Source organism: Microtus oregoni, unplaced genomic scaffold (genome assembly GCF_018167655.1).
Source record: "Microtus oregoni isolate MIOR12 unplaced genomic scaffold, Mior012 000006F_ref0000085, whole genome shotgun sequence".
Taxonomy (NCBI): Eukaryota; Metazoa; Chordata; class Mammalia; order Rodentia; family Cricetidae; genus Microtus; species Microtus oregoni.
In genome coordinates, this window is record NW_024543065.1 from 43,516,483 (window position 1) to 43,537,118 (window position 20,636).

The 20,636-nt window shown below is 50.5% G+C and overlaps 1 protein-coding gene across 1 annotated transcript; it reads right to left on the reverse strand.

Annotated features, from left to right (window-relative positions):
* Window positions 1-7,080: 7,080 nt before the first annotated feature.
* Znf579 (zinc finger protein 579) lies at window positions 7,081-10,190 on the reverse strand. Its single transcript, XM_041653954.1, has 2 exons — window positions 10,122-10,190; window positions 7,081-9,134 (listed from the first exon to the last, which is right to left on the reverse strand). The coding sequence occupies exon 2, from the start codon at window positions 9,130-9,132 to the stop codon at window positions 7,444-7,446; it is 1,689 nt and encodes a 562-aa protein (XP_041509888.1). The 5' UTR covers window positions 9,133-9,134; window positions 10,122-10,190; the 3' UTR covers window positions 7,081-7,443.
* Window positions 10,191-20,636: the final 10,446 nt, after the last annotated feature.

The following is a 20,636-nucleotide window of genomic DNA, read 5'->3' on the forward strand; positions in this document are numbered from 1 at the left end:
TGGTTTCCAAGCACACATGAATACACATCTCTCTCTCTCTCTCTCTCTCTCTCTCTCTCTCTCTCTCTCTCTCTCACGCACACACACACACACACACACACACACACACACACACACTGAGAGAAAAGAAGAAAAGTACTGAAGTCCTAGTTCTTAGCATCTCAGAACATGATGTTATTTACAAATGGGACTTGCAGTACCCTTCTCTTTTACCTGTGAAGGGAACTCCAGTGTTGAATGGACTTCCATCCCACCAGGGTGGAATCCTGCTTCATTTGATCAGTTTGACACAGTCTGGGATCTTCTGGGGAAACGAGGTGGGCCTGTGGGCATTTCTGTGAAAGATTATTTTTTTGTTTTGTTTTGTTTTTCGAGGCAGGGTTTCTCTGTAGCTTTGGAACCTGTCCTGGAACTAGCTCTGTAGACCTGCCTACCTCTGCCTCCCGAGTGCTGGGATTAAAGGCATGCGCCACCACCACCTGGCATAGATGTCTTGCTTGTGTTTATTGAGGTGAGAAGACCTGCCCACTGTGGGTGGTTCCATCCCCTGGACAGGGGATAGAGGATTGTATAAGAGCAGAGAGATGGAAGTGAATACAAGCACACTAGCATTCATTCACCGCTCGGCTCTTGACCGTGGATAAACTGTGATCAGTTGCTTCAACTTTTTGCTCCCTGGCCTGCCCTGCAATGATGGACTGTAATCAGGAATTGTGAGCCAAACTTTCCTCCATGAGGTTGGTTTACTCAGGGTGTTTCATCACAACAGCAGGAAACAAAACTACGATGGATCCTTCATCAAAAGGACAACTGTCCTGACAGTTACGTGTAGACAAAAAGGCATAGATGCTGTGTGTCCATGAAGGCAGGGGCTGAAGGGATCCTGAAGGTTTCCATGGAAAGGCAATGGAAAAGACCTTGTGTGGGTTCAACGGTCTGAGTCGTGAGCTCAGATGTCTATACCCTCCTGGACAGTACAATGATTTTTTTTTTGCTTTTAAAGATTTATTTGTTATGTATACAGTATTCTGTCTGCATATATGTCTGCAGGCCAGAAGAGGGCACAGATCTCATTATAAATGGTTGCGAGCCACCGTATGGTTGCTGGGAATTGAACTCAGAACCTCTGGAAGAGCAGCCACCTCTCTTAACCTCTGAGCAATCTCTCCAGCCCAACAGTGCAATGTTTAATCTTTGTAGTTTTGAGCCCCATTTATGCTTTGTCACACGGCTTTAGAAAAGGAACAAGTGGACAGACTGGAATTAAAGAGAAAGAATTTCTACTTATACCTTGGTAAGGTGACAACTTAATAATGCTGGCAATAAGTTATGTGGATGACACCAAACCCCTAACAGGATGTGGTGGAGATGATGATATGTGATGTAGAGAGAGAGAGAGAGAAGAGGGGCAGAGACAGAGAGAAAGAGAGACATGCAGAGATGGTGACAGAGAGACAAAGAGAGGCACAGAAACAGATAGTGAGAGAGATAGGGGAAGACACGGAGAAATGGAGAGAGACAGAGACTGATAGATGCAAAGAGAGACACGGGGAGAGGGCAGAGAGAGAGAGGCAGAGACAAAGAAGCAGAAACACTGGCGGGGAGAGACAGCAACAGGGAGATGAGAAAGATGCACGGAGTGGGCGGGCCTAGCACGTTTGCTCAGAAGACTATTCATTTTCTACGTTCTACCCCGAAGCACCCAAGAGGGAGCTTGCTCTTTCTGTGGGTCAAGAATCCGGGACATCTGTAAGCTTCCAAATTGGGCTGGACTGGGTTCTGCCTCCAAGTGCATTCAGACTGAGTTGGTACCCAATTCCGTGTGGCCCTAGGACTGAGGTTTTAGTGTCCTGGTACCTCGCTGGCTATGGGATGAAACTGTGTTCGGTTTCAGAGGCCATCTGAGTTCCTTGCTATGTGGCATAATATGTGCACCTTCAAGGTCAACAGCAAAGAGCCTCCCATGGGTGAAATCATCCTCTGGTCTCAGGAAGAGCCTGGTTCCTTCTAGGAATTCATTTGACCAGGCCAGGCCTACTGACAGCCATCTCCCTGGGCTTCAGGGATGCTGGTTAGTGTCGTCTGCCAGATCCCCCTCCCACTGCACCTGGGAAAGCATCAGATGGAATAAATGAATTCAGAGATCCTGGGGATCAGCTTATGTTTCTGTCACATGGGGCAACAGCAGAGGGCAGGGGTGGATCTTAGGTGGGAGTGAGGGCATTTAGCATTTACAGGGAGGCCTGAGGGAACGGTAGGACCGCTCCAGGCAGAAAACTGCCCATCAAACCTAGGAGAGGTGAGAGCTGGGCTGTACCAGAAATGGACAGAAGCAGGGAGACAGGCAAGGTGAGGTCCCTGTCCCTGGAAGCTTGCATGGCAGTGACCCAGGAAAGCAGCTGGGTCTGCCGGCTTAGAGCTAACAACCTGGACACATGGTCTCCCCCTCTCTTTCCTCTCCCACTGTACTGTCTCCTTCATATTTCCCCATCCTCCTGTGTGCCTCTCTCTGTGTCTCTATCCCTCTCTCCACCTCTATCTCTTCCCAGCTTTCTCCTCATCTTTCCATCTCTCTGTGTCTCTGTCTGTCTGTCTGTCTGCCTGCCTGCCTCTCACTTTCTCTCTCTTCCTCCATATCTGTTTCTCTCTTTGTCTCTCATCTCTTCCCTCTCTCACCTAGTCTGTGCCCACTTCTCCTCCTCAGGTCCCCTCCTGCTTTCACCCTGATTTCCCTTCTCCTCCATACAGTGCCGGGTGGGAGCGGAGGGTGCCGGCACATTTTTGCCCAGTTGGTTCCCTGCCTGGCACCGCGTAGGCGGTGGCAGATAAGACTTGGGGAGGCTGGGGGCGCTGCCCAGTCGCATTCCAGAGCCAGTCGGGAAGAGGCACAGCTCTCGCGCCTAGGGCCCTGGCAAGTTACTCTTCCTGCAGCCTCTGCTTCCCTGGAGAGAAGTGTGCGGGTCTGGATCCCTGTGGTCTATCTTCCTGTGTGCACCTGCATCACAACAAGTAAGCTCCAACGAAATCAATAACGTGGAGCTGGACTGACGTTATTCAATCTATAACAAATCACCCTAGCTATAAAACACATCTCTCAACCTATAAAACATGCCCTCAAGGCAGCTTGATGCACAGAAATGATCGAATGGATAACTAAACCAGGACATGGGATGGAGGGACAGCACTTCCTTCTACCAAGAGACAAAGGATTGTTCTAGAAACGTCCTTCTCTGCCAGGAACTCACTTGCCACTCCTTTCTTCTCAGCATGCACTTATTTAGTGATTTGTTTAAGGAGACTAGAAGCTAGGCCACCATGGTTGGTGCTGTGTATGAGCCTAGTATTCAGGTGACTGAAGTAGAAGGATGGAATTGGAGACCAACCTGGGCTACATGGGAAGACCTTGACTGAAAGACAATAGTACAAAAACAAAACAAAATCCCGGTGAGGAGGCATGTGCCTGTAATCTCAGATTGGGAGGCAGAGGCTGAGGTTGAGGAATTCAAGCCTAGCCTTGGTTATATGAGACTTTGTCATCAAAGAAAGCAAAATAAAGAGTACAGGCTAGGCATTGTGGGGAAGACTTGGTCCAAAGTTCAAGGCCAGTCTGGGCAAGTTAGAGATTCTGTCTCAAAATAAATAATGAAAAGAGTCTATAGAGATGTCTTAGTGGTTAAGAACACTTGTTGCTCTTGCAGAAAATGGGAGTTAATAGAGATAAGGAGACAGGAAAGAGAGACAGAGAAGAGGATGAGAGGGGAGGGGAAGGAGAAAGAGATACAAAAATTGGGTGGTAAGGAGAGAAACAGAGATGGAGATAAAACTGGAAACAGAGACAGAGAGACAAAGAGGGGGTGCAGCTACCTGTCACTCCAGTTTCAGGGGATTCAGCGCTCTCTCCTGGCCCCCTTGGGTAACCACATTCACATGCTCACACACAGCCACATATACACACAATAAAAATAAGGTAAATATTGTTTTAAAGTGAGAGGCGGGGATATAGCTCAATGGTAGAGTTTTGGTTTAGAATCCAGCAGCAGAGGGCTGGAGATGTCCCTCAGCAGTAGGATGCTGGTCTGGGCTCTAGGTCTAAAGGAGTAGAGTTTGGGACAGTAAAATGGCTCAGCCATAAAGACACTTGCAGCCAAGCCTGGCGATCTGAGGTCAACCTCAGAGACTCCCAAGGGTGAAAGAGAAAATTAACTGCTGTAAGTTGTCCTCTGACCTCCACACCGTGCTGAGGCACACATGCCCATATACTTGGGCATACTTGCACACACACAGTCACTCACTCTCTCTCTCTCTCTCTCTCTCTCTCTCTCTCACACACACACACACACACACACACTATATGTAAACAAATAAATGTAAAAAATTGAAAAGATATGACACCATGATCAAGGCAACTTATAGAAGAAAGCGTTGACTTGGGGCTTACAGTTTCAGAGAGTTGGAGTCCGTGACCATCATGGAGGAGAGCATGGCAGCAGGCAGGCATGGTGTGGGAGCAGGAGTCAATCAAGAGCCTACAACTTAATCTACACCGAGAATGGCGTGGGTTTTTGAGACTTCAAAGTCCACTCCCAGTGACACAACTCCTTCAACAAGGTCACATCTCCTGATTCTTCCCAAACAGTTCCACCAACCGGGGGCCAAGTATTTAAATAGATGAGTTAGGGGGACTCTTCTGAGTCAAATGACCACAGTTTCAAATTGCTCTAAAATACAGTTTTAAAAAGTATGGTGGGTGGATGATGTTAGACAGATGAGGGATGATGGATAGATGCAAAGAGACGGGAAAGGAATGGATGGATAAACAGATAACAGATGGGGGAACCATGACAAGATAATGGGTTTAGGGTAAATGAATGGGTAATAGATGGATGTCAATAAATGGCGGAGGGATGAAGATGGTGAGGGGATGGATGAATGATGAATGCAAGAACAGCCATCACAAACGGAGAGATGAGTGGTGGATGGATGATGTCAATAGATGATGGCGGAAGCATGAATAAAGGATGACGGATGGATAGATGATCAATGCAAGAATAGCCATCACAGCTGGGTGTTGGTAGCGCACGCCTTTAATCCCAGCACTTGGGAGGCAGGGGCAAGCGGATCACTGTGAGTTCAAAGCCAGCCTGGTCTATAAGAGCTAGTTCCCAGACAGCTAGGGCTGTTACACAGAGAAACCCTGTCTTGAATTCGAAAAACAAAAACAAAAGAAGAAAAGAAAAGGATAGCCATCACAAATGGAGAGGTAAGACAGATGATAGATTGACGGATGAGTGAATGATGGGTAGATTATGGATGGATGATGGCTGGATTGCTGGCTGGGTGAGACACAGATGTCAATGGGGAACCAAGAGATGTCTGAATGAGTGGGTTCTGAAGAACAGGTGATGACTGATGGATAATGAACATATGGGTAAAAAAATGACTGCATGATGGGTGGATAGTTCCAGATAGATAAGATGAATAGATGGAACAATGGATTGATTTACTCAGAGGCAAGCATGGAAAAATACTAATTTTGGACTCCAGGATACTAACATACATTCTTTCCATTTTCTATTTGTTTAATTTTTTTTCACAAAACCATGGCAAACAGAAAGAAGAAAGCCATATCCTTCTGGCTTCTGCATGAAGCATTCCACAACCTTCTATTTCATGTCAGTTAAAAGATTTGCAAGTGTCCATATTAATCCTCCCATCACCTCCCAGATCTCACCTCCTGCCTTCCCTTCCTCCCACTCCTTTGGTTTTTAGATTTATTTATAACTATGTGCTTTGTCTGCGTGTATGTATGTGTACCACATGTATCTGGTGCCTGTGGAGGTCAGAAGAAGTCATTGTATCCCCTGGAACTGGAGTTATGGGTGGTTGTGAGCTGCCGTGTGGGCACTGGGAACTGAACTAGGGTCCGTTGTAAAATCCACAAGTTCTCTCAACCGCTGATCCATCTCTTCAGCCTCCACCCCGGTCTCTTCACATTTTCCCCTCTGTAGCCAAGTTGGCCTCCTTGCTCCTTGACCTCATCAGCCACAGCTGTACCCCAGAACCTTTGTACAGCTCTGCTTTCCTTCTAAGATGCATCCCCAGTGACTGCTGTGACTTGCTTGATCCGTCTAGGGGTCTGTGCTGCCTCCCCTCCTGGTCCTGTATCATCTCTCTCCATCTCTCTAATAAGATGATTTTTACATTCATTTTGTGAGTGTGTGTGTGTATGTGCATGCACACACCATGGTTAGCGTGTAGAGGTCAGAGGACAACTTATAGGAGTCAGGTCTGTTCTCCCATCATTTGGGTCCTCAGGCTCAGCTGCCAGGGCCTTTACCCACTGAGTCACCTCACTGACCCCTAAGATGCTTTACAATTACTCAATTGTCTCATCTCTGTGTCCCTGTCCTCCTGCTAGGATGGAAGTCAGACATTGAGAAAGGGCTGTGTGTTTCATTAACAGAAGAATGAAGAGCACCCGAGACAACACCCTGCACAATGTAGGGGTTCCGTGAGACACTCCAGCATGAATGAAGAAGATATGAATGAACCACTGGATAAGGGCTAAGAGTGTGGGCTACGGAGCCACAGTGTCCGGGGCCACATCTGGCTGTCCTCTTGTTGCAGTGTGACCTTGGCTAAGTCGCAGGTTTGTTTTGACTACCTCCACCCTCAAAACGCCAGGATTGCACCCAACCTAGATCATATCTGGCTCTTGGGTTTCCTCAGGAAAATGGAGAGAGACTATTGGCACCTTCACGATTGTAACAGGAACTTTGGGAAACACCTAGTGCCTTTTCAGATACGATGTAGTAATTCTGTGCCTAGAACATGCCCTGAAGATGGGAAAACAGCGCATACCATGCTGATTTACGGAACTGCACACGGGATTCCTGAGGGCATTCTGTCTCAGCACTCAGCTTTCTTCCCAATCCAGGGTCAACGGACTTCTTGCTTCTTCACTATCAAACACCCTCCTGGGAGGCGATGTGTGATCACCCTTGTTCTGAACCCGTGTGGGCAAATCCTGACTCACCCAACCCCCACCTCCACAGACAGCCTCACTCGTGGGTTGCACGAACTCACATTTATTCACAAAGACAGAGGAAAGGGGGCCGACCTTTCTCACTGGGAACCCCCAGGGTCTGGCAGTTCAAAATAGGCGATGGTGTCCAGTGTTTGTAGTGGGGGACGGGCAGGCTGAGGCCAACCCACCAGTCTCTATCCTTCTGGCCAAGTGCCCTCCGCCTTGTCCTACCATTACTTAAGACACGTGTTGGGGTGAGTGTTTCCTAACCAGCATCAGGGTCTAGGGGTAGGTAAAAGGGAAGGTGAATGGCCCAGGGCTCAGGGGTAGGCAGAGGAGGTATCTCTCTTTCAACTTCCGTCTTCCTTACTGCAAACCCGGAGGTCAACTGGAGGGGCGGAGGGTGGATGTGAAGGTCAGGAGGCCAAGCCCCCCAATCCCTGTAGGTGGGCCTTGCTGTCCACCTCCTCATCCTCCATTTCGAAGGCTGAATGGTCTTGGCTGTCAAAACAGGAGGCGCTGAGAAAGACAGGGGGAGCCGGCGGGGACTGAGGTGGGGTACCAGGTGAGGGCGGCTCTTCCTTGATGTGAGCGATGGACAAAGGGAGCCCTTCTGCCTCCTGCTTAAGCGGTGGAGTTTGGGGAGACTGTGCAGCCTGGGACTGGAGCGCCTGCAGTGCAGCGACCCTCTCCAGCTCCGCCCGTTCCAGCTCTGCGCGGTGGCAGCGCTGGTGGCGCAGTAGGCTATAGGCGCGGGAGAAGCGTCGTGGGCATCGAGGGCACGGATGCGGGGCGGGACCCCCAGCGTGGACTTGCGCGTGGCGGGCCAGGTCTGCCAGTCGCTTGAACTCCCGCTGGCAGCGCACGCACTGGAAAGGGCGTGCCCCAGAGTGGGTGACCCCGTGTTGGCGCAGGTGTGCCCGGCGTCGAAAACCTTTGCCACACTCGGGACACCAGAAGCGTGGCTCCCCCGCCGGGGGCCGGGCTGGGGTGGCATCTCCTCCATTCTGCCCTCCTTCACCCCCTTCCGATGCACCCCCACATTCGGCCGTTTCGCCCCCCTCAGGCCCTTTCCCTGAGTTCCGTCCACCTGAGGACTTGTCGTCCTTCTTGCCGGTCCCAGGCAGTGGGGCCAGCAGGCTGAGAGGGCCGTGGACGCGGCGATGCTGACGGAGGTAGGAGGCCAGGCGGAAAGCCAGGCCGCAGTCTGGGCACACAAAAGGCCGATCTGTGGAGTGGACTAGCCGGTGGCGCGACAGGGACCAGGGCCTGGCGAAAGCCTTGAGGCAAATGGAACACTGGTGTCGCTTGGGGCGGGGCGGGGGTCCCCCTTCGCCCTCCTGCTCGCCCTCTGGGCGCAAACACGGGTGCGCTTTGAGCTCTCCTTTCGTGGCGAAGGCTTCGCGACAGCGGAGACACAGCAGCGTCCAGTCGGCCTGAAGGAGGACCTGTTTCTCCTCCTGTCGCCCCGCGGCCAGTGCCAACTCTGCCCTTAGCTCCGCTGCCCCGGCCTCGGCCTCCTCTGCCTCTGATTCCCGAGGATCGGTATTCGTGGGGGCAGCCATAGGGGTCGGGTCCCCGGCGGGCCACGTCTCGGGCCACATTGTTGCCGCCTCCTCCGCAACCCCGGCCACCGCTGCGGAGGGCTGCTCCACGCCCTCGTCCTGTGGAACCCAACTGGACTCGGGCTCCTCCTTCACTGCCCTCTGCGTGGACAGATCCACCTCGCCACCTGCGTGTTCCTGGGCCAGGTGGCGCCTGAGCTGGGCCGGCTCCGGGAAGGTGCGTGGACAAGCAGCGCAGCGTAGTGGGGGCTGGGGCCCATGGCCACGAAGGTGGCGGGAGAGGTGGGCAGGCCTGCGGAAAGCCTTGGGGCACAGGGGGCAGGCGTGGGGCCGGAGGCCCGAGTGGCTCAGCCGGTGTCGAGACAGGTAGTAAGGGAAGCGGAAGAGACGACCACAGGTGGGGCAGGGCAGAGGTGCCCGAGGGGCTCCAGTACCCCCTCGGCCACGACCACGGCCTCGACCACGGCCACGGCCTCGGCCTCGGCCTCGGCCACGGTGAGGTGGACTGCCTTGGGCAGGTGGAGGGGGCTGTGGATCCATGCCTGTAGGGGGAAAGTGTGAGAGGCAGGGGCGGGGAGAAGAGATGAAGGGTGTGGGGCGTGGTGAAGAGAAGAGAAGAGATAGAGGAGGGTAGATCCTCGGTCCAGAAAAGGAGACGGGTGGAGGCAGGGGAAGCAGGGCAAGGGGGCAAGGGAGGCAGGAGGGGGCGGAGACAATAAAGGAGAGGAGAGAGTTGTGAAGAAGTAGGAAAGAGCGACAAAGTCCAGGAGAGATGGAAGGATGGGAGATGGAGACAGAGAGATCATAGAGATCAGAGGTGGGGACAGACAAGACAGAACAATACACAGGAGACACAGGGAGACAAGGTCAGCCAACTGCTTTTGCTCCAGGGCCCGGGGCAAAATCTCAGTGGGATTGGGAACCAGTCCACCCTTGGGGCCCAAGTGGGATGGGATTCAGTCCAGAGGACCTGGAAATGGAGTGTGTTCCCAGAAGTCAGGGGCTGGGAGGGACCAGGGAGTAGCAAAGCTTTAAGCTCCTGGGTCTGAGGGAGGAGGGCTGGGGGTCTGCACTCCTGGGTCTGAGGGAGGAGGCTGGGGTCTGCACTCCTGGGCTTGAAGGAGTGCTGAGTCCTGGATCCTTGGGTCTCAGGCAGGCAGACTGAAGGCTAGGAATCCCGGGTTTCAGACAGAACAGGTTAGGCAAACTAGACTTAGACGCAGCCCCTGATTCTAGGTGAAGGAAGGAGCTGAGTAGGGGGCCCTGACTCACAAGACAAGGGAGAGGAGGGGGCTGGGAGGTGGTCTGCAGAAAATCTCCAGGGAAGAGATGGCTGTGGCCAGTCCCCTGGCCGGGCGTGGTGTCCGGGGAGGGCGTGGAGCCTGCAGACTGTCGGGGGCCCTAGGTCCAAGAGGGGGCTATCTGTTCCGGGAAGGTATGATCTGCAGAACTGGGGCGGTGGGTCGAGGCCTTGGGGATTGCTCCCCCAGGGCCCGGCGCTTGCCCCAGTCTCTGGGCGCCGGTCTTACCTCCGCCTCCTGCGCTCCTTTCTTCCTTCCCTGCTGCCGGGCGATCGCGAACGGTGGTGGCGGGGAGGGAGGAGGCTGAGCGTGGTGGGGGGGTGGAGGAGGAGGCTGGGCTCGGTGTTACAGCCTAAGCCTTCCCCCCCGGAAACCCGGTGTTTGATCCGAGGCTAGAAGAGGAAAGACTAGCTGAGAAGCCGGAAGCGGAGGACCAGGGACCTTGGGGGGCAGAGAGGGAGGGCGATGCGGCTCCTGAATCCCGGGAGGGGAAGGGGCTGAAGGCCTGTCTTTAAGACCCTCCGAGGGAAGAGGGGGCTGCAAGCCTGGGACTGTGGATCCAGCTTACCACCCCTCCTCCATTTCCCAACAGATAACACATATTCATTCATTCTTTCAACAAACAGGCATTTATCAAGCCCTGCCGGTGCCAGGCACTGTGCTGGGCTTCTGGGTCTGAAGGAGGGTTGGAGGAGGCAGAGATGGAGATGAACGAAGCAATGAAGAGATACAAGCTTGAGAGTGTACCCGCACTCTATAATGGAGCCTGACTCCCGCTTTCCCTTGGTTGCCTGGGCAACCAATTCTCTCTTCTCTGAGCCTCAGTTTCCCCTTTTATGGTAAGCCCCTGGAGCGCAACCCGACGAGTTTTATCAGAGCACCTACTGTGGGCTGACTCTGTCCTTGGTGCTGGATCGATAGAGTAAAAATTCATAGTCTGATGCAAGGTGGCAGATCAGAATCAGTCACCAGGGGCGTGACAGGGAAGCGCTCTGATTCGGGAAAGTGTCTTTCAATGGGAGTGAATGTCATTCCTCTAGTCTTTCTTGGCAATCGTGTTTCACTGAACCTGGAGGTTCAATGCCTCAGCCTGTTAGATGGGACCAACATAGCCACAGCTCTCAAAGATACGCGTTGCAAGAATCTCCCTGTGTTACAGTGCTATTTTTTTTAGGGTTAAATTCATGCCAAACATTGTTGGCAAGAGTGTGGGTAAACAGTTCCTTTTGTACACCTCTGAGGTGAGAAGTTTGGAGAACTTTAACAGCCTAGCAATTCCAGGAATTTACCCTTCGGAGACCAGAAATATGCAATATTATTTTTGTGCCAAGTTCATTGCTACATTTTTGTTTTGGTTTTAATTTATATGTAGATATTTGAGGCAGGCAAGATGGCTCGTGTAAAGCCTTATGACTGGTGACCTGAGTTGGTTGTCAAGGACCCACAGAATGGAAAGAGAGAATTGATTCCCGTGGGTTGGCTTCTGACCTCCACACCTGTGCATGCATACACACAAACACACACACACACACACACACACACACACACACATGTGTATGGAGCTGAGAAGATGACTCAGTGGTTAAGAGTGTTTGTTGCTGTTCCAAAAGACCAGAGCTTTGGTGCCCAGCACTCAAGTCAAGGGCCATGCAATCCCCTGTAACTTCAGCTCCAATGCTCTCTCCTGTCTTCTGAGAGTATGTGCACAGACACACATATACACTTACAAATAGAATCAGATGCAGTTCATTTTAATACATTTAATATTTATGTGTGTGGGTGCACACACACCATGGTGCATGTGTGGAGGTCAGAGGGCAGCTTTCAGGGGTCAGTTCTCTCCTATGATGTGGGTACTGGGATCTGACTTGGGTCGTCAGGCTTGGGTACAGGTGCCTGTACTGACTGAGCCATCTATTTAGACCCCTACTGCAGTTTTGGTTTAGTTTGGTTTTGGGTTTTTGAGACAGGGTTTCTCTGTGTTACTTTGGAGACTGTCCTGGACCTAGCTCTTGTAGACCAGCCTGGCCTCGAACTCACAGAGATCCACCTGCCTCTGTCTCCTGAGTGCTGGGATTAAAGGTGTGTGCCATCACCACCAGGCCTCCTACTGCAGTCTTGAACATCACTACGGATGGCTGAAAATCTCAGTAAAATATCTGAGAAGTAAAATCATGACCCTGTGATATATTGTATGTCTTGGGGGGAAAAAGAGAGCAAGAAGTTTACTGTGTGGAAATGTGGAGCTTCTCCAAGTGGTCATACGAAGAAGAACACCCCAAGAGCTGTCTGTAATAAGTCTCTGTGTTTGCTTGTATCAGTGGCTTGGGGATTGGCAAGATGGCCCAGTGGATAAAAGTACCTGCTGCTCTTGCTGAGGACCTGGACTGTGTTCTCAGCACCCACACAGCAGCTTACAGTCCCTCTATAACTCTCCAGTTCCAAGGGGACCTAGCACCCACTTCTGACTTCCGCAGCACCAAGCATGCATGGGGCGGGGAGCACAAGCATACAGGTAGGCAAAACACATAAAATAAAAATATTTTTAGGGGGGGGGGAGATAGGAAGGAGGAGGAGAAAAAGGAAGAAGATGATGAAAGAAAGAAAGAAAAGACAAGGTGGGTCAGGCCTGCAGTCCCAAACTTAGCCTGTGGAGACTGTGAGACTGCGCGATGGAGGTTTTGTGAAGTGATGAAGTAAGGAGATCAAGGTCAGACTTGACTGCTCCAGCCCTAGCCTCAAACAAACAAATGAGAAAACAACAACAGCGAGGAGGATTTAGGAAAAAAAAAAAGAAAAGAAACAAAGTTAGAAGTGGGTAAACAGGAAGAATTTCAAACAGAAGAGAACAAGGGGCTTGTTACTTGGGGTGGGGTCTGGAGTGGCCATCCACGCGCCAGAGCTGTCAGAGAGAAACCTGAACCTGATGCAGGGACTGTGCCGGGCTCCCGGTCCCGGCTGGACTTGGGATTATTTGGGGAGCACTGAGGAGCCATTGAGAAAGTTTTGAGCAGGAGAGTCATATGATCCGATTAGCATTTCAGAGACATTCCTGTGGGACCGTGGGACCGTGGGACCGCGTGGAGGAAGGCCAGACGAGGGAGACAAAGGCGGGGGCGGGGGGGGGGTGGCAGCACCGCCCTGGTCCAGGTGAGAGGTGGCTGGGCCCCTGGGACCCAGCCTGGGAAGGGCCCCCCTACTTGGGGAGGCACTGATTGAGGGACGCTACGTTTCTCACCGGGTCCTCTGCTTCCAGCTAAGACTCCAGCCCCACAAATTACAACTCCTCACTTAAACAAACAAACAAGTGTGTGCCTGCTGGCGGACATCAGAGGACAACCTGAGGGTTCTGGAGATGGAGCTCGGATCCATCTTGGCAGCAAGCATCTTTATTTGCTACAGGTCTTGCTGGTTCAGCCACACCTCATTTTTGAGCTGAACACCCCCGGAGGCTCCTCTTCATGCTCAGAAATTAAAAATACAGCCTTTCCCCCTTTCCCCCTCAAACTCCATGTACCCCTATAAAGGTCTGTTGCCCCTCGCCTAATTTCTGGTGCTGGAAGGAGACGGGTGGGGGTGGGGGAGAGCTAAGCGTAGCTATATAGCTCAGGTTGACCTCAAAACTTGTGATCCTCCTTCTCAGTAGCCAGAATGCTGGGATTATAAAGGCAAGCACAACCAGGCTCAACATTCTCTCACTTAATTTCCGGCCTCCTGCTTCCTTTGAGAGACACTGCCCACCCTCTTTTTTTTTTAATATTTTTTTTATTTTTTTAAATATTTATTTATTTATTATGTATACAATATTATGTCTGTGTGTATGTCTGCAGGCCAGAAGAGGGTACCAGACCCCATTACAGATGGTTGTGAGCCACCATGTGGTTGCTGGGAATTGAACTCAGGACCTTTGGAAGAGCAGGCAATGCTCTTAACCTCTGAGCCATCTCTCCAGCCCCCACTGCCCACCCTCTTTACTCTGCCTGGGATGTCTGTCCTTCCTTTGGACTTACTTCTGTGAGGTTTTCCTTGCCTCAGACATTGCTTGAGACGTATGCCTGGTATGTAGTATCTAAGATGGCCCTTTAGGACAGGAGAGATGGCTCAGAATTTAAGAGCACTGGCTGTTCTTCCAGGGGTCCTGAGTTCAATTCCCAGTAACCATTTGGTGGTTGGTGGCTCACAACCATCTGTAATGAGATCTGGTGCCCTCTTCTGGCCTGCAGGCAGGCATGCAGACAGAACACTGTATATGTAATAAATCAATAAATAAGCCTTTTAAAAATAAAATGATTCCCTATTTTCTTTCTTTTAAAAGGAATTATTATTATTACTATTAAATATTTTACTTATGTGTGAGTTGGCATGTATGTGCACATTTGTGCCGTGTGCAAGGAAGCCAGAAGAGAGTGTCAGGTCTCCCTGGAAATCTTGGTGCTGGAAAATTTGCATCTTCTGGAAGAGCAGTTAAAGCTCTTAGTCTCTAAGCTGGAGAGATGGCTCAGAGGTTAAGAGCACTAGCTGCTCTTCCAGAGGTCCTGAATTCAATTTCCAGCAACCACATAGTGGCTCGCGACCATCTGTAATGAGATCTGGTGCCCTCTTATGACCTGCAGGCATACATGGAGGCAAAATGTTGTATACACAATAAATAAATAAATCCTAAAAAAAAAAAAAAGCTGGGCAGTGGTGGTGTATGCCTTTAATCCCAGCACTCGGGAGATAGGCAGATTTCTGTGAGTTCAAAGACAACCTGGTCTACAAGAGCTTGTTTCAGGACAATCAAGATTGTAACATAGAGAAACCCTGTCTCGAAAATAAATTTTTTTTGTTGGGCGGGGCATGATGGCTCACATCTTTAATGCCAGCACTTGGGAAGCAGAGAGAGGTGGATCTATATGAGTTTGAGACCAGCCTGGTCTACAGAGTGAGTTCCAGGACAGCTAGGACACAGAGAAACCCTGTCTCTAATAGACAATAACGATGATGATGATTTTGTTACATTTATGTATTGATTATGTGGGGGGAGGGGTGCATGTGTGCTAAGGTGTGCGTGTGGAAGACAGAGGACTGTTTTCAGGAATCAGTTCCCCTTCTACCAAGGCCCAAGGATTGAACTCAGGTCATCGGACTTGGAAGCAAGTGCCTTTACCTGCTGAGCCATCTGGCCAAACTGGCCTGTTTTTCAATATTGTATTGACCGCAAACAAACAATAGACTATTTGTGAATCACTCGGGATGGCCAGCGCCTTCTGGATACTGGACTGCTCTCAGTACCACCCATTTGTAGGCAGATAACAGGAATGAAGGGAGCAGGTGATGTTGCTGCATTGGTAGAGTGCCATTCTAGCTTGCACAAAGCAGTCTTGGCGTCCCAAACCCAGCACTTGGGAGGTGGAGGCAGGTGGATCCGAAGTAGTACAACCTGAGACTCTTTCAGAAGAATGAGGAGCAAGACTTGGGCACCAGAATGGTGAGGTGTGGGGTGCTGAAGAGTCAGAAGGGGGAGGAGAGTCTTGGCCGTTCCCAGCATCCATACAGGAACTGATGATCTGGAGAGGCAGAAGGCCACCTCTCCCTCCTCCAGCACAGCTATAAACTTGGGACCCACCGAGACAGGTTTGGTGACCAGCTCCGGGCATGGGTGTGCTTGGAAATAGCATGTGTTTCTTTGTTGCTGTTGTTTTGTTTTGTTTTCTGAGACAAGTTTTCTCTGTGTATCCTCGGCTACCCTGGAACTCGCTTTGTAGACCAGGCTGGCCCCAAATTCACAGAGATCTGCCTGCCTCTGTCTCCCAAGTGCTGGGATTAAAGACCTGTGCCATCACTGCCTGGCTTTGTTTTTATTTATTTTATTTTTTAGATTTATTTATTGCATGCATGAGTTATAGCTGCTTGTACAGCTTAAAGCCGGAAGGTGCCATCAGATCCCACTAGAAATGGTTGTGAGCCACCATGTGGTTGCTGGGAATGGAACTCATGGCCTCTGAAAGATCAGCCAGTGCTCTTAACTGCTGAACCATCTCTCCAGCCCCTCGTTTTGTTTTTAAATAGGGGATTGCTTTGTCGCTCAGGCTTGCCTGGAACTCAAAAGGATCCTCCTGCCTCAGCTTTCCCAGTGCTGGCTGGCATTATGAGTCTGTGCTACCACTCAAGAACTGGATCGATCTTTTCATCATTTCTTCTGCTGAATTGCAAGGATTGTGGTGGAGGTGAGGTGGGTGGAAGCCAAGCTTCCTTAGCCACCCCCCAAACCAACCATGGGTGGCTCCTGTCTCTGTGACAACCCTGGTACCTTTCCATGTGCTCATTGCCCTTGGCCTCCTTCTCTCAGGGCCTGTCTTGTTTTCAGGGGGCAGTGTCTGCCTCCAGAGGGTCAGGCCTTGTTTCTCCAACATGGACTTTTTGGTTCTGTTTTTGACAGAGGGCCTCACTTAGCCTGGGCTATCCTGGATACTCCTGCCTCTGCCTCCCAAATACTGATAGTATAGACTTGGGATAGCATGTACCACCAAATTTATATTACTCAGAAAGAGTAAGTCTTGCTTCTGGACCTCCACTGTTGAGTGGAGAATATTGTATGTATGTATGCATGCATGTGTATACATATGTGTTGTCTATATTAAATAAAATATAAAACTTATTTATTTAATGCATATAGGTGTTTTGCCTGCATGGATGTGTGTGCACTACATGTGTGCCTGTTTCCCATGGAGACCAGAAGAGAGTGTCAGATCCCCTGGAACTGAAGTTATAGATGGTTGCTAGCTGCCATGTGGGTGCTGGGACTTGAACTCTGGTCCTCTGCAAGAGCAGCCAGTGCTCTTAACCACTAAGCCATCACTCCAGCCCTAGAAAATACCTCTTGACTTTCACATTTTTACTCATTCATTGGGTAGCAGGCATCTACCATGGTGCACCCGTGGAGATCAGAGGGCAACTTGTGAGAGTCCTTGCTTTCTTTTCACAGTGTGGGTCCCAGTGAACTCAGGTGGTCAGGCCGGGCAGCAGGTGCTTTTACCCGCTGAACCATCTCTCTGGCCCCAACATTGAGAATACCTCTAAGGCCGAACATCTCTGAGGAATGACTTTGCTCCCACGGGATGGGACTTTTTCAAATTGTCAATGGTCCCCCCCGACTCTCTCTCCCAACTTTTCTTCTTTGTGATGAAGACGCAGAGATAAAAAGCCCATAGCCGGGCGGTGGTGGCGCACGCCTTTAATCCCAGCACTTGGGAGGCAGAGGCAGGCGGATCTCTGGGAGTTCGAGGCCAGCCTGGTCTACAAGAGCTAGTTCCAGGACAGGCTCCAAAGCTACAGAGAAACCCTGTCTTGAAAAACAAAACAAAACAAAACAAAACAAAACACCCAAGCCCATAATGTGAATGAACGATTGAGCAAATTTGTTTTCAAAGGACCAGCAAGATGGTGGAACATGTGCCTTTCGCAGGGTCCTGGTTCTGTTTCAGCACTGTAAAAGAGAAACAAAACAAACAAACAGCCAGGACTGAGGAAAGGGTTCATTAGGTAAGGTACCTGCTTGCAAGCATGAGGACCTGAGTTCGGATCCCCAGCATCTACAGAAGCAGGCTAGTGCAGCATATTGTGTAGGGAGCGAAGGCAGGCAGATATCGGAGGTTCATTAGTCAAAGACATGCTTCAGATGCAGAGAGGGACTGTCTCGATTAAGAAGGTGCAGTGCTGGTGAGATGGCTCAGGGTAAAAGGGCTAGCTGCTAGCCCGACGACCTGTGTTTGACCCTTGGGACCCACATGGTAGGAGAGAAAGAACTTCTGAAAGTTGCCCTCTGCCCTCCATGCCCATGCCATGGCACATGCACACACACGTACACACACGAGAGCACAGACATGTACATACAAGCACACACACACAAGAGCACAAACATGCACATACAAGCACGTGCACACACATACGCGCACACACAAGAGCACAAACATGTACATACAAGCACACACACACACATACACACACACAAGAGCACAAACATGCACACACACAAGCACACAGACAGTAATGAAAAATAAAGTGAAGAGTGGTTGAGGAAGACACCTACGGTAACCTCTGGTCTCCACAGGCAGCCTTACACACAGGCTCACACATCCACAGTAACAAGTACACTCACCATCCCACCTCAGTGAATAAATGAATGAATGGCCCCAGATGAAGACATAGGACACTGTTCGCTATCGGCAACTGTGGAGTCTCCTCCTACATTCAACCTTTCAAAGTAGCCGTCTGGGTTTTGCAGAATTGCTCTCCACCAGACGTGTGGCATATGCCTGTCATCTCGGCATTTGGGAGGTGGTGGTAGAATAGAGTCAGGATTATCTGCTGTATAGCCAGCCAGTTTGAGGCTAGCATGGGGTACATGATACCCTGTCACACAGAATCCCTTTTAATTTTACATGTGCACTAGAGTTCTGGTGCCCTGAACTGGAATTACAGGAGACTGTGAGCTGCTTGATGTGGGTGCTGGAAACTGAACTTGGGTCCTTATGTACTTTTAACCTTTGAACCATCTCTCCAGCACCACACACACACACACACACACACACACACAATTTTTTTTTTTATGTTTGGGAGCCTGTGAGAGGGTGTGGTGGTTAAGAAGATGGCCCCATAGGGAGTGGCACTACGAAGAGGTATGGCCTATTGGAGGAAGAGTGTCACTGTGGAGAAAGGCAGGCTCTGAGGTCTCATATATGCTCAAACCACACCCAATGAGACAGACCACTTCCGGTTGCCTGTGGGTCGAGGTGTGGGCCTCTCAGTCCCTTCTCCAGCACCATGTCTGCCTGCTTGCTGACAGTGGACTAAACCTCTGAAAATGTAAACCACCCCAATTAACTGTTTTCCTTAGAAGAGTTGCTGTGGTCAAGCCGGGCGGTGGTGGCGCACGCCTTTAGCCTCAGCACTCGGGAGGCAGAGGCAGTCGGATCTCTATGAGTTCGAGGCCAACCTGGTCTACAGAGCAAATTACAGGACAGGCTCCAAAGTTACAGCAAGAAATCCTTTCTCAAAAAACTAGTAAGTAAGTTAATTAATTAATTAATTAAATTAAAAGAAAGAAAAAGAAAAAAGAGTTGAAGAGTTGCTATAGTCATGATATCACAACAATAGAAATGCTTACAGGTGACATGTGCCAACGTGGCCAGCCATCATAGGCTTTATAATCTAGTGTGGGGCAATAGGAGGGAGTCGAGAAGAAACGGGCACTTTAGAGCTAGGTGGCTCAAGCTGGGCACTTGGCTGTGACCGTGGACAGTGCAAAGATGCAAAGCAAGGCTTTAAGTGCAGACGATGTGTGCCATTTTCCTGCCCTCTGGCTGTGGCACGGTCAAGGAGTGGAGCGAGGCGAGTGGAAGACAGTGCTGGTTCTGTGGCTTATCCAGGCCCTGTGTGTTTAATCCCAGCATTTGGAGGGCCGAGGCAGGGGTATTCCTATGAATTCAAAACCAGTCTGGTCTACAAGGTGAGTTCCAGGCCAACCAAGGCTGTTACATAGTGAGACCCTGTCTCAAAAATAAATGAAAGTAAACAGGTAAAGTCTAGGATGGCTGGGAGTGTCTGTTTCATCCACTGTAGTGTTCTCACAGGCTTTATATTGTCTAGCACAGAAGGATCACTTGTGCAGAGATGCGACTGAGAATGTGAGAGCCACTCCTCCTTCCCTCCCTTCTTGAACTCATTCTTCTCCTGTTCCTATCTACGTACCCCCAACAAGTCCCCCTTCAAGGACCAAGCTAATGCTGTCTTTGCAGAGAAGTCCTTGGGGCCATCCTATGTAAGATGGTGAGCTCTTGCTAGTCACTGTGTGTGTGTGTGTGTGTGTGTGTGTGTGTGTGAGAGAGAGAGAGAGAGAGAGAGAGAGAGAGAGAGAGAGAGAGCGCACTGGGACTGAATTTAGGATGTTGCACATGATACTAGACAAGTGCTCTACCACTGAGCCACACCCCAGCCTCTCACTGGGGGATTCTAGGCAGGGGCTCTACCACTGAGCCACACCCCAGTCCCTCACTGGGGGATTCTAGGCAGGGGCTCTACCACTGAGCCTCACCCCAGCCCCTCACTGGGGGATTCTAGGCAGGGGCTCTACCACTGAACCACACCCCAGCCCCTCACTGGGGGATTCTAGGCAGGGGCTCTACCACTGAGCCACACCCCAGCCTCTCATGGGGGATTCTAGGCATTCTACCTTTGAACTTCATTCCAAGCTCTTTTCAATCTTTTCTCCCAAATCGTTAATGTGTGTGTGTGTGCAGAGTGTACACTTATGTAAGGGAATGTTGTGTGTGTGTGTGAAAGCCAGAGGACAACCTTGGGTGTCATCCATACCAATGAGTCCACGACCTTTCAGATCGGATCTCTCGTGGGGCTGCACCCCATGGATAAAGCTAGACTGAGCAGTAACCCCAGGGATCCTAGTTCTGTTTCTCTAGCTTCATCATGCCTGGAAGTTTTGTGTGAGTTCTGGAGATTAAATTCAGGCCCTCATGATGCTGAGTTAAGTATTTTATCAACTGACCTATCTCCCCAGCACAATCTTTTACTGCTGAGGCGGGTTCTAAGTCATCCAGGCTGGCACTGGACTTTAACTTCCTAAGTAACAGGCCTGCGCCTGAAGCAGCTGCCACCACGTTCTCAGCACTCTTCCTTCCTGCTGCAAAGGTGTTCACTACCACATGAAATTACCATTTTCTCTTCCCACACTGTAGAATATAGTAA